The sequence below is a fragment of the Oncorhynchus mykiss genome, chromosome 6, assembly GCF_057628025.1.
Source record: "Oncorhynchus mykiss isolate SJ-2025 chromosome 6, ASM5762802v1, whole genome shotgun sequence".
NCBI classification, from domain to species: domain Eukaryota; kingdom Metazoa; phylum Chordata; class Actinopteri; order Salmoniformes; family Salmonidae; genus Oncorhynchus; species Oncorhynchus mykiss.
In genome coordinates, this window is record NC_143027.1 from 79,566,003 (window position 1) to 79,579,735 (window position 13,733).

The following is a 13,733-nucleotide window of genomic DNA, read 5'->3' on the forward strand; positions in this document are numbered from 1 at the left end:
GCTTAGTGTTCCCTCTCTGTCCCTGCCCTCCAATCCTCTAACTAACGTTGGAAAACACTCCTCAGGATAGCATACCGTCTGACAGACAAACCAACTTCCCTCATTAGGTAAGAACTATATTATACGTTTGTTATGATGATGTCATGCAGTTGTGTTGGAAACAGTTGATCAGCAATTTTTTTTATATTTAAGGCATATCAGATCTGTAAGCATGTACAATATGAGATGGACTGATTTTAAATAATGACAAGGTGTCGACTTAGTTATAACTCAATATACATGGCCTTCAGTAATGTATTTAGGATATTACTTTGAGAATTTGATAGACCACTGAAAAGCCATACATGGACTGTATAGGGCTTAGTGTTAGGTGGATCACTATCAGCACTGTAACAGTAAAGCCTATTTCTCAGTCTCTATTTTAAGCATGTGGCTAGTACAGTACGGAACGGTGTACAGTAGTATAGGAAGTTTGTGGGTACCATCCACTACCGTTGTGCCCTCGAGCAAGGCACTCGCTCCGGCATAACCCCCACATAGCTCCAGGGGTGCTGCATTGTGGTTGACCTTGTGCTCCTTGGAAGTGTCTGTATGTTGTTATGTGTTTCTGTGCTGTCCTGGGGGTTGGGAGCAGCGCATCCTGCATTCCTAAGGCTACTGATCAAAATAGCCACATGGCTAGCAGATAACAAATATACTACATATCAACCTAGGATCAATGATTTAGCCAGCTAACTTACCTAAATATTTAGAAATATTCATGTTCGTTTTGTAAATGGGCATGGTCTACTACTCTAATTTACTCAACAACCAAAAACACAAAGTCCGATCATAAGTAAAAAATTGTATTAACCAGAAAACCAATAGTTATTTATCAAAGTTAGCTGGCTAACTTATTGACCCTGCTTTGTAGTATACCCCTCAGACCCATGGTTCAGACAATAGGCAGACAAGACCGGAACAAAAATGGCAATTGTGGGAGGAGCACAAGGTCAACCTGGAGTTATGTAGGGGTAATATTCTAATAAAATAACATGTTTGTTGTCAGATGTAAACAACAGGTACAGACTAACAGTGAAATGCTTACTTACGGGCCCTTCCCATATAGCAGCAAGCGCCCTGCTCAACGGCACAATGGCAGCTACTAACTTCCTAATAATATAGTTCTAGTTCTACAATTGTGTGTTTATCTCTAGTACTGTGTATGTCTTACAGCCCACAATATACTATATACAGTGCCTTTGGAAAGTATTCAGACCCCTTGACTTTTTCCACATGTTGTTAGGTTACAGCCTAATTCTAAAACTTATGAAATAGTTTTTTCCCCTCATCAATCTACACACAATGCTCCATAATGACGTAGCAAAAACAGGTTATACATTTTTGCTCATTTATTTAAAAATATGAAATATTACATTTACATACAGTATCAGTCAAAAGTTTGGACACACCTACTCATTCCAGGGTTTTTCTGTATTTTTACAGGGTGGGGGGGGGGGTGTTAAGGAAAAAAATTGAAAATAAAAGTAACAAATAATTAAACAGCAGCAGTAAAATAAGTCAAATTGCGAGGGCACCGGTTAGTTGAGGTAGTTGAGGTAATATGTACATGTAGGTAGAGTTAAAGTGACTATGCATAGATGATAAACAGAGAGTAGCAGCAGCATAAAGAGGGGTCTGGGTAGCCCTTTGATTAGCTGTTCAGGAGTCTTATGGCTTGGGGGTGGAAGCTGTTAAGAAGCCTTTTGGACCTCGACCTGGTGCTCCGGTACCTCTTGCCGTGCAGAAGCAGAGAGAACAGTCGGCCGGCTAGGTTGGCTGGAGTCTGACAATTTTTCGGGCCTTCCTCTGACACCACCTGATATAGAGGTCCTGGATGGCAGGAAGCTTGGCCCCAGTGATGTACTGGGCCTTCTGCAATACCCTCTGTAGTGCCTTGCGTTTGGAGGCCGAGCAGTTGCCATACCAGGCAGTGATGCAACCCGTCAGGATGCTCTCGATGCTGCAGCTGTAGAACCTTTTGAATATCTGTGGACCCATGCCAAATCTTTTCAGTCTCCTGAGGGGGAATAGGCTTTGTCGTGCCCTCTTCACAGCTGTCTTAGTGTGTTTGGTCCATGATAGTTTGTTGGTGATGTGGATACCAAGGAACTTGAAGCTCTCAACCTGTTCCACTACAGCCCCGTTGATGAGAATGGGGGTGTGTTCGGGTCCTCCTTTTTATGTAGTCCACAATCATCTCCTTAGTCTTGATCACGTTGAGGGAGAGGTTGTTGTCCTGGCACCACACAACCAGGTCTCTGACCTCCTCCCTATAGACTGTCTCATCGTTTTTCCACATGTTGTTAGGTTACAGCCTAATTCTAAAACTTATGAAATAGTTTTTTCCCCTCATCAATCTACACACAATGCTCCATAATGACGTAGCAAAAACAGGTTATACATTTTTGCTCATTTATTTAAAAATATGAAATATTACATTTACATACAGTATCAGTCAAAAGTTTGGACACACCTACTCATTCCAGGGTTTTTCTGTATTTTTACAGGGTGGGGGGGGGGGTGTTAAGGAAAAAAATTGAAAATAAAAGTAACAAATAATTAAACAGCAGCAGTAAAATAAGTCAAATTGCGAGGGCACCGGTTAGTTGAGGTAGTTGAGGTAATATGTACATGTAGGTAGAGTTAAAGTGACTATGCATAGATGATAAACAGAGAGTAGCAGCAGCATAAAGAGGGGTCTGGGTAGCCCTTTGATTAGCTGTTCAGGAGTCTTATGGCTTGGGGGTGGAAGCTGTTAAGAAGCCTTTTGGACCTCGACCTGGTGCTCCGGTACCTCTTGCCGTGCAGAAGCAGAGAGAACAGTCGGCCGGCTAGGTTGGCTGGAGTCTGACAATTTTTCGGGCCTTCCTCTGACACCACCTGATATAGAGGTCCTGGATGGCAGGAAGCTTGGCCCCAGTGATGTACTGGGCCTTCTGCAATACCCTCTGTAGTGCCTTGCGTTTGGAGGCCGAGCAGTTGCCATACCAGGCAGTGATGCAACCCGTCAGGATGCTCTCGATGCTGCAGCTGTAGAACCTTTTGAATATCTGTGGACCCATGCCAAATCTTTTCAGTCTCCTGAGGGGGAATAGGCTTTGTCGTGCCCTCTTCACAGCTGTCTTAGTGTGTTTGGTCCATGATAGTTTGTTGGTGATGTGGATACCAAGGAACTTGAAGCTCTCAACCTGTTCCACTACAGCCCCGTTGATGAGAATGGGGGTGTGTTCGGGTCCTCCTTTTTATGTAGTCCACAATCATCTCCTTAGTCTTGATCACGTTGAGGGAGAGGTTGTTGTCCTGGCACCACACAACCAGGTCTCTGACCTCCTCCCTATAGACTGTCTCATCGTTGTCGGTGATCGGGCATACTACTGTGTCATCGGCAAACTTGATGATGGCGTTGGAGTCGTGCCTGGCCATGCAGTCATGAGTGAACAGGGAGTACTGGAGGGGATTGAGCACGCACTCCTGAGGGGCCCCTGTGTTGAGGATAAGCGTGCCGGATGTGTTGTTCCCTACCCTTACCACCTGGGGGCGACCCGTCAGGAAGTCCAGGATCCAGTTGCAGAGGGAGGTGTTTAGTCCCAGGGTCCTTAGCTTAGTGGTGAGCTTTGAGGGCACTATGGTGTTGAACTCTAGTCAATGAATAGTATTCTCACATAGGTGTTCCTTTTATCCAGGTGGGAAAGGGCAGTGTTGAGTGCAATAGAGATTGTATCATCTGTGGATCTGTTGGGGCGGTATGCAAATTGGAGTAGGTCTAGGGTTTCTGGGATAGTGGTGTTGATGTGGGCCAAGACCAGCCTTTCAAAGCACTTCATGGCGACAGACAGGTCGGTAGTCATTTACAGACGGGTTGGGTCGGTAGTCATTTAGGCAGGTTACTTTGGTGTTCTTGGGCACAGGGACTATGGTGGTCTGCTTGAAATATTGGTATTACAGACTCAGTCAGGTTGAAAATGTCAGTGAAGACACTTTCCAGTTGGCCAATACTGTCATCAAGGCAACGGGTGGCTACTGTCATCAAGGCAACGGGTGGCTACTTTGAAGAATCTCAAATATAAAATATATTTTGATTTAACACTTTTGGTTACTACATGATTTCATATGTTATTTCATAGTTTTAATGTCTTCACTAGTACTGATCTTCTACAATGTAGAAAATAGTAAAAATAAATAAAACCCCTTGAATGAGTAGGTGTGTCCAAACTTTTGACTGGTACTGTAAGTAGTCAGACCCTTCACTCAGTACTTTGTTGAAGCACCTTTGGCAGCGATTTCAGCCTCGAGTCTTCTTGTGTATGACGCTACAAGCTTGGCACACCTGTATTTGGGGAGTTTCTCCCATTCTTCTCTGCAGATCCTCTCAAGCTCTGTCAGTTTGGATGGGAAGCGTTGCTGCACAGCTATTTTCAGGTCTCTCCAGCGATGTTCGATCAGGTTTTATGTCCAGGCTCTGGCTGGGTCACTCAAGTACATTCAGAGACTTGTCCCGAAGCCACTCCTGCGTTGTTATGGCTGTGTGCTTAGGGTCGTTGTCCTGTTGGAAGATGAATCTTCGCCCCAGTCTGAGGTCCTGAGAGTTCTGGAGCAGGTTTTTATCAAGGATCTCTCTGTACTTTGCTCCGTTCATCTTTGCCCCAATCCTGACTAGTCTCCCAGTCCCTGCCACTGAAAAACATCCCCACACCATGATTCTGCCACCACCATGCTTCACCGTAGGGATGGTGCCAGGTTTCCTCCAGACGTGACGTTGGCATTCAGGCCAAAGAGTTCAATCTTGGTTTCTTCGGGCCAGAGAATCTTGTTTATCATGGTCTGAGAGTCATTTAGGTGGCTTTTGGCAAACTCCAAGTGGGCTGTCATGTGCCTTTTACTGAGGAGTGGCTTCCATCTGGCCACTCCACACTAAAGCCCTGATTGGTGGAGTGCTACAGAGCTGGTTGTCCTTCTGGAAGGTTCTCCCATCTCCACAGAGCAACTCGGAGTTCAGTCAGTGTGACCATTGGGTTCTTGGTCACCTCCCTGACCAAGGCCTTTCTCCCCCGATTACTCAGTTTGGCTGGGCGGACAGCTCTAGGAAGAGTCTTGGTGGTTCCAAACTTTTTTTCATTTAAGAATGATAGAGGCCACTGTGTTCTTGGGGACCTTCAATGCTGCAGAAACGTTTTGTACCCCTCCCCAGACCTGTACCTCGATACAATCCTGTCTCTGAGCTCTACGGACAATTATTTTGACCTCATGGCTTGGTTATTGCTCTGACATACACTGTCAACTGTGGGACCTTATAAAGACAGGTGTGTGCCTTTCGAAGTCATGTCCAATCAATCAATTGAATTTACCACAGGTGGACACCAATCAAGTTGTAGACACATCTCAAGGATGATCAATGGAAACAGTACCTGAGCTCAATTTTGAGTCTCGTAGAAAAGGGTCTGAATAAATAAGGTATTTTTTTTCACTTTGTCATTATGGGGTATGGTGTGTAATGTAGTGTTCTATTTCTACTGTGTGTAATGTAGTGTTCTATTTCTACTGTGTGTAATGTAGTGTTCTATTTCTACTGTGTGTAGACTGCAGTGTTCTATTTCTACTGTGTGTAGACTGCAGTGTTCTATTTCTACTGTGTGTAATGTAGTGTTCTATTTCTACTGTGTGTAGACTGCAGTGTTCTATTTCTACTGTGTGTAGACTGCAGTGTTCTATTTCTACTGTGTGTAATATAGTGTTCTATTTCTACTGTGTGTAGACTGCAGTGTTCTATTTCTACTGTGTGTAATGTAGTGTTCTATTTCTACTGTGTGTAATGTAGTGTTCTATTTCTACTGTGTGTAATGTAGTGTTCTATTTCTACTGTGTGTAGACTGCAGTGTTCTATTTCTACTGTGTGTAATGTAGTGTTCTATTTCTACTGTGTGTAGACTGCAGTGTTCTATTTCTACTGTGTGTAGACTGCAGTGTTCTATTTCTACTGTGTGTAATGTAGTGTTCTATTTCTACTGTGTGTAATGTAGTGTTCTATTTCTACTGTGTGTAATGTAGTGTTCTATTTCTACTGTGTGTAATGTAGTGTTCTATTTCTACTGTGTGTAATGTAGTGTTCTATTTCTACTGTGTGTAGACTGCAGTGTTCTATTTCTACTGTGTGTAGACTGCAGTGTTCTATTTCTACTGTGTGTAATATAGTGTTCTATTTCTACTGTGTGTAATGTAGTGTTCTATTTCTACTGTGTGTAGACTGCAGTGTTCTATTTCTACTGTGTGTAATATAGTGTTCTATTTCTACTGTGTGTAATGTAGTGTTCTATTTCTACTGTGTGTAGACTGCAGTGTTCTATTTCTACTGTGTGTAGACTGCAGTGTTCTATTTCTACTGTGTGTAATGTAGTGTTCTATTTCTACTGTGTGTAATATAGTGTTCTGTTTCTACTGTGTGTAGACTGCAGTGTTCTATTTATACTGTGTGTAATATAGTGTTCTATTTCTGCTGTGTGTAGACTGCAGTGTTCTATTTCTACTGTGTGTAATGCAGTGTTCTATTTCTACTGTGTGTAGACTGCAGTGTTCTATTTCTACTGTGTGTAGACTGCAGTGTTCTATTTCTACTGTGTGTAGACAGCAGTGTTCTATTTCTACTGTGTGTAGACTGCAGTGTTCTATTTCTACTGTGTGTAATATAGTGTTCTATTTCTACTATGTGTAGACTGCAGTGTTCTATTTCTACTGTGTGTAGACTGCAGTGTTCTATTTCTACTGTATGTAGACTGCAGTGTTCTATTTCTACTGTATGTAATGTAGTGTTCTGTTTCTACTGTGTGTAGACTGCAGTGTTCTATTTCTACTGTGTGTAATATAGTGTTCTATTTCTACTGTGTGTAGACTGCAGTGTTCTATTTCTACTGTGTGTAATGCAGTGTTCTATTTCTACTGTGTGTAGACTCCAGTGTTCTATTTCTACTGTGTGTAGACTGCAGTGTTCTATTTATACTGTGTGTAGACAGCAGTGTTCTATTTCTACTGTGTGTAGACTGCAGTGTTCTATTTCTACTTTGTGTAGACTGCAGTGTTCTATTTCTACTGTGTGTAATATAGTGTTCTATTTCTACTGTGTGTAGACTGCAGTGTTCTATTTCTACTGTGTGTAGACTGCAGTGTTCTATTTCTACTGTGTGTAGACTGCAGTGTTCTATTTCTACTGTGTGTAATGTAGTGTTCTATTTCTACTGTGTGTAATATAGTGTTCTGTTTCTACTGTGTGTAGACTGCAGTGTTCTATTTCTACTGTGTGTAATATAGTGTTCTATTTCTACTGTGTGTAGACTGCAGTGTTCTATTTCTACTGTGTGTAATGCAGTGTTCTATTTCTACTGTGTGTAGACTCCAGTGTTCTATTTCTACTGTGTGTAGACTGCAGTGTTCTATTTATACTGTGTGTAGACAGCAGTGTTCTATTTCTACTGTGTGTAATGCATATCTCCACCCTAATGTATATGTTACAGCCAACTATGTATTTATACAGTATTTGTCTGTATCAGATTGTGGTTATGTATCTGTTCTATTTCTGCAGTGCCTAATGAACTGCAATATACACCGTGTAGAAACAGATAAATAATGACCTGCAATATAGACACTGCAGAAATAGAACAGATAGATATTGCAAGTCATTCTATACAGTTGAAGTGGGAAGTTTACATACACCTTAGCCAAATACATTTAAACTCAGTTTCACAACTCCTGACATTTAATCCTAGTAAAAATTCCTGTTTTAGGTCAGTCAGGATCACCACTTTATTTTAAGAATGTGAAATGTCAGAATAATAGTAGAGAGAATTATTTATTTCAGCTTTTATTTATTTCATCACATTCCCAGTGGGTCAGACATTTACATACACTCAATTAGTATTTGGTAGCATTGCCTATAAATTGTTTAACTTGGGCCAAACGTTTTGTGTAGCCTTCCACAAGCTTCCCGCACACGCTTTTTCAGTTCTGCCCACAAATGTTCTATAGGATTGAGGTCAGGGCTTTGTGATGGCCTCTCCAATACCTTGACTTTGTTGTCCTGAAGCCATTTTGCCACAACTTTGAAAGTATGCTTGGGGTCATTGTCCATTTGGAAGACCCATTTGCTACCAAGCTTTAACTTCCTGACTGATGTCTTGAGATGTTGCTTCAATATATTCACATAATTTTCCCTCCTCATAATGCCATCTATTTTGTGAAGTGCACCAGTCCCTCCTGCAGCAAAGCACCCCAACAACATGATGCTGCCACCCCCGTGCTTCACGGTTGGGATGGTGTTCTTCTATTTTTGTTTCATCAGACCAGAGGACATTTCTACAAAAAGTATGATCTTTGTCCCCATGTGCAGTTGCAAACCGTAGTCTGGATTTTTTATGGCATTTCTGGAGCATTGGCTTCTTCCTTGCAGAGCGGCCTTTCAGGTTATGTCCATATAGGACTCGTTTTACTGTGGAAATAGATACTTTTGTACCTGTTTCCTCCAGCATCTTTACAAGGTCCTTTGCTGTTGTTCTGGGATTCGCACCAAAGTACGCTCTTCTCTAGGAGGCAGAACCCGTCTCCTTCCTGAGTGGTATGACGGCAGCGTGGGCCCATGGTGTTTATACTTGCGTACTATTGTTTGTACAGATGAACGTGGTACCTTCTGGCATTTGGAAATTGCTCCCAAGGATGAACCAGACTTGTGGAGGTTTACAATTCTATTTTTTGAGGTCTTGGCTGATTTCTTTTGATTTTCCCATGATGTCAAGCAAAGGGGCACTGAGTTTGAAGGTAGACCTTGAAATACATCTACAGGTACACCTCCAATTGACTCAAATTATGTCAATTAGCCTATCAGAAGCTTCTAAAGCCATGACATAATTTTCTGGAGTTTTCCAAGCTGCTTAAAGGCACAGTCAACTTAGTGTCTGTAAACTTCTGACCCACTGGAATTGTGATACAGTGAGTTATAAGTGAAATAATCTGTCTGTAAACAATTGTTGGAAAAATGACTTGTGGCATGCACAAGTAGATGTCCTAACCAACTTGCCAAAACTATAGTTTATTAACAAGAAATGTGTGGAGTGGTTGAAAACGAGTTTTAATGACTCCAACCTAAGTGTATGTAAACTTCCGACTTCAACTGTATCTGTTCTATTTCTACACTGTGTATATTGCAGCTCATTATTTATATGTTCTATTTCTGCAGTGTCTATGTTGCAGTTCATTAGACACTATAAGAAATAGAACAGATAGATAACGACCTGCAATATGGACACTGCAGAAATAGAACAGATAGATATTGCAGGTCATTATATCATTATATATCTGTTCTATTTCTACACAGTGTATATTGCAGGTCCATATCCAGCTCTGCATGTCTATGATTCATTCCTCAGACTATCACTATCAGTGGCAGTTACCGATCCCCACCATTATACAGTGTAATAATGTACATCCAAGTGTGTGTGTGTGCATGCATCTCCTAAAATAGGCCTACTGCTCTCCCCTTCTCTGAGCAGGATCAGGCAGGAGGGAGATTCCCCACTGCTTATCGTCAACACAGCTGTCAGCACACACACACCTACACACACACTCTCACTCCCTCAATCCTCTCACTCTGTCTCTTATTCACTATCTCTCTCTAACTGACTCACACATACACACATTCTCTCCCTATCTCTCTAGCTCACGCTCTCTCTCTCTCTCTCTCTCTCTCTCTCTCTCTCTCTCTCTCTCTCTCTCTCTCTCTCTCTCTCTCTCTCTCTCTCTCTCTCTCAATTCAATTCAATTCAATTCAATTCAAGGGCTTTATTGGCATGGGAAACATGTGTTAACATTGCCAAAGCAAGTGAGGTAGATAATATATAAAGTGAAATAAACAATAAAAATTAACAGTAAACATCACACATACAGAAGTTTCAAAACAATAAAGACATTACAAATGTCATATTATATATATATATATATATATATATATATATATATATATATATATATATATATATATATATACAGTGTTTTAACAATGTACAAATAGTAAAGGATGTGGATGAGTCTCTCTCTCTCTCTCACTCACACTCACACTCTCTAACACACACACACACACATACACAAAATAGCAATGCTCCCTTCAGGTGAATCGATAACAGTGTGTATGTGTGTTATTTCTCATACCTGAATGTTGACACTGTGTTCCTTTTCTCCTCTATACAGGTCTGTGGTTAATCAGCTGCAGCCATGTGTGACCAGACGTTTTTGGCCATCACTTTCGGGCCGTGTGACAGCTGCTCAGAGAACCGCCCCTTGATGAATCTATACATCAAGACTGAACCCATCAACTACTGCTCACTATGCATGGAGATTGTACGTCTCTTTACCCATGACCTCTAACCTCTGACTCTAACCAATCTAACGGCTCCTTCCTGAACCAATACAATCCTTTAAGATCTTCACAAATTCCCAGGGAATAGGGATAGATTTGAGATTCTTTATGTATTTTTAGGGGGTTGGAGAGGACCCCATCTGAGAATGCAGCCTCCCTATCTGTCTGATATACAGTAGCAGCGAGCCTCTTTCAACAAACACACACACACACACACACACACACACACACACACACACACACACACACACACACACACACACACACACACACACACCATTCCTGGATGAATTCACCACCTCATTTTATCTGTACTCCCTTCTCTCTGGCAGCTCATCCACACTTACAGCTACCTTGTCTTTCACTTCTCTAAACAACAATAGGTGCAAAAACACCTTTCAAAGGAAAATAACATACATTTAAACAAGGAAACTGCAATGTGGTAAAATAAAATATGGAAAATGTGATTTTTCTGTCAAGTATTTACATGAACATTATTAGAGGAAAGTTAGGCTATATTTAGTACAATTACTACCAAAGACAGTCATAGTGGCTTCTCTGGAGCGAGAAAAACAGAGATATAGAAAGAGAGGGAGAGGTAGAGACTTGCCAGAGAGCGAGTGAGACAAGAGACAGGGAAAGAGGGAGAGAGAGCGGGGGAGAAGGAGCACATCAGCGCGGCAGCAGCATCAGGGGCATATTCATTAGTCCAAACAAAAACTAGAGTTCATATTGGAAAAATGCAGGTAGGTCTCTCCGTTTCGTTCCGTTTGCTTCCGTTTAAGAAACGTTTTGCAACAGAATCGGCGTAATGAATACGCACCAGCTGTAGGAAGGCAGAGCCGCCTTGACGGGCGCAGCCAGCGCGCGACTAAAAACATCTGCTCTTGCTGTTCCCTTTTCTGTCCTTTCCCCGTTCCCTTCTTTCGTTCCTCCTCTCTAAAGATGGCGTGCCAGGGCCTTGCGAGCGGCGAGACTCTGAAGTCGCTGAAGGCCGAGAGCGAGACGCTGAGGAAGAAGCTCGAGGAGGAGCGGAAGAAGCTGCACGATGTGGAGTGTGAGTTTAATGGGAGGGAGAGGGGCCTCGCGATGCACAAAATGTTTACTGTCTGTACCCTAAACATGAAAGTTATGCAGAAGCTATTATTATATCCGTTATTATATCCCAATTGAATTTGATATTCATGCCAAAAATCATCTGACATGTAATTTCCAGAGATTTGCCCGTGGCCATGAAAGCGCATTAGATAAACTACCAGAAGATAGTTAATAGAGAGCATTGCAGTAAAGTTTTCCTGCATCAGGGTGATCAAATAAATATCCTACCTATTCATTTACACGACAATTCATTGTCATTACTAGAGTTTTTAACTGCGCGCGTGTGTGTGTGTGTAGTGGAGAAAGTAGCTGAGAAGGCGGAAGCTCTTGGTGAGTTAAACATGAAGACTCGGAGGACACTGAAGGGCCATGGCAACAAGGTGCTCTGTATGGACTGGTGCAAAGACAAACGACGCATTGTCAGCTCCTCACAGGTATGCACACACACGAACTGCTCTCTTTTCCTCCCTCTCCACCCTATCCCCCTATCCTCCTTCTATTCTACTGTCATTAGTGTGTTTTGGTCACAACCCTGTCCATGGTGCTGAACTCCCTGACTCCACTTATATCAATTACTCCTCCTCTTCATTCCTCCCTTCTTCCCTTCTCTCCCCTCTCTCCTCCCTTCTTCATTCATTTTCCTTGTCTTCTGTCTACCAGGATGGGAAGGTCATCGTATGGGATGCTTTCACCACCAATAAGGTTAGTAAAAGCAGCCGGAGTGTGTGTGAGTGCACTAATGGGGCTGTCCCATGGTGGAGCGGTCTTAACCAGGCTTATTTACGTTAATGTATATGCACACTGTGTTCTAGGAACATGCAGTGACCATGCCGACTACGTGGGTGATGGCGTGTGCCTACGCCCCCTCTGGCTGTGCCATCGCCTGTGGGTGAGTCTCACCCTAACCTCTGACCTTTAACCCCTTAGCCCCAAGAAAGGTATTGGCTTGATGCTGAAGTACTGGCTTGAGGGCTTGATGTTAAAGTAATGCCCTACAAAATCTCTCTCTCTCGTCTGTCTGTCTGTCTGACAGGGGATTGGATAATAAGTGCTCAGTGTACCCTCTCTCATTGGACAAGGACGAGAACTTGGCGGCCAAGAAGAAGTCGGTTGCCATGCACACCAACTACCTGTCCGGCTGCACCTTCACCAACTCTGACATGCAAGTTAGGGACTAGACACACACATACATGCACACACACACACACACACACACACACACACAGACATAGACACACTCAGACACACACAACACAATGAGGAGAGGGAAGGAAATTGAGATTTTCAGAACAAGGAGGAGTGAATGGATAGAGGGAGGGAGGAATAGAAGGAAGGAAATATTAGATGTTTAAGGCTGTTAATAATTCATCTCTGCTAGACAGAAGAGGAACTGTTGAGAATTATAGCCGGATGAGGAGAAGGTGATGAGAGAAAGCGTGAGAGAGAGGAGAGGAAACAGAGAAGTTGCCCATAGAGAGAGATGGCCGTCCATTGTGAGTGTATTAATAGACATTAAGAGGCCTTTATCTGTCAGAGCTGAAAACTCATACCTAAGGGGGCACACACACAATCTACGTCTCCCTAATGCACTGGGGTCTGTTGGTGGGTGTTGAGCTGTGAAGACGTGTGTGTGTGTGTGTGTGTGTGTGTGTGTGTGTGTGTGTGTGTGTGTGGTGTGTGTGGTGTGTGTGTGGAATAAAGCACAGGGCTGTGGAGAGTCGAGACTACATTGCTCCAGTCAATCTCAGTTCAGTCTCACTTTCATATCATTATTGTCTGACGGGGATGTTTCATATCAACCGTTTGGTTCCTATTGAATACACAGTTAGCACATTTGGTTCCTAGTGAATACACAGCACATTTGGTTCCTAGTGAATACACCGTTAGCACATTTGGTTCCTTGTGAATACACAGTTAGCACATTTGGTTCCTAGTGAATACACAGTTAGCACATTTGGTTCCTAGTGAATACACAGTTAGCACATTTGGTTCCTAGTGAATACACAGTTAGCACATTTGGTTCCTAGTGAATACACAGTTAGCACATTTGGTTCCTAGTGAATACACAGTTAGCACATTTGGTTCCTAGTGAATACACAGTTAGCACATTTGGTTCCTAGTGAATACACAGTTAGCACATTTGGTTCCTAGTGAATACACAGCACATTTGGTTCCTAGTGAATACACAGTTAGCCCGTTT

General features: G+C 42.6%; 1 protein-coding gene across 3 annotated transcripts in view; it reads left to right on the forward strand.

Moving 5' to 3' along the window:
* LOC110526647 (guanine nucleotide-binding protein subunit beta-5b) overlaps positions 1-13,733 on the forward strand; it is a 27,220-nt gene continuing 13,487 nt past the window's right edge. Inside the window, exons 1-7 of one of the 3 annotated variants that reach the window (XM_090238952.1) lie at positions 1-107; positions 10,267-10,416; positions 11,381-11,492; positions 11,831-11,967; positions 12,194-12,235; positions 12,346-12,422; positions 12,567-12,699. In XM_090238952.1, coding sequence (XP_090095078.1) covers positions 10,291-10,416; positions 11,381-11,492; positions 11,831-11,967; positions 12,194-12,235; positions 12,346-12,422; positions 12,567-12,699 — 627 coding nt within the window. In that variant the 5' untranslated portion in view covers positions 1-107; positions 10,267-10,290. Of the gene's footprint in view, positions 108-10,195; positions 10,417-11,003; positions 11,182-11,380; positions 11,493-11,830; positions 11,968-12,193; positions 12,236-12,345; positions 12,423-12,566; positions 12,700-13,733 lie in introns of those variants that run through there. The other 2 variants (XM_090238953.1, XM_090238954.1) reach the window with 2 other exon arrangements.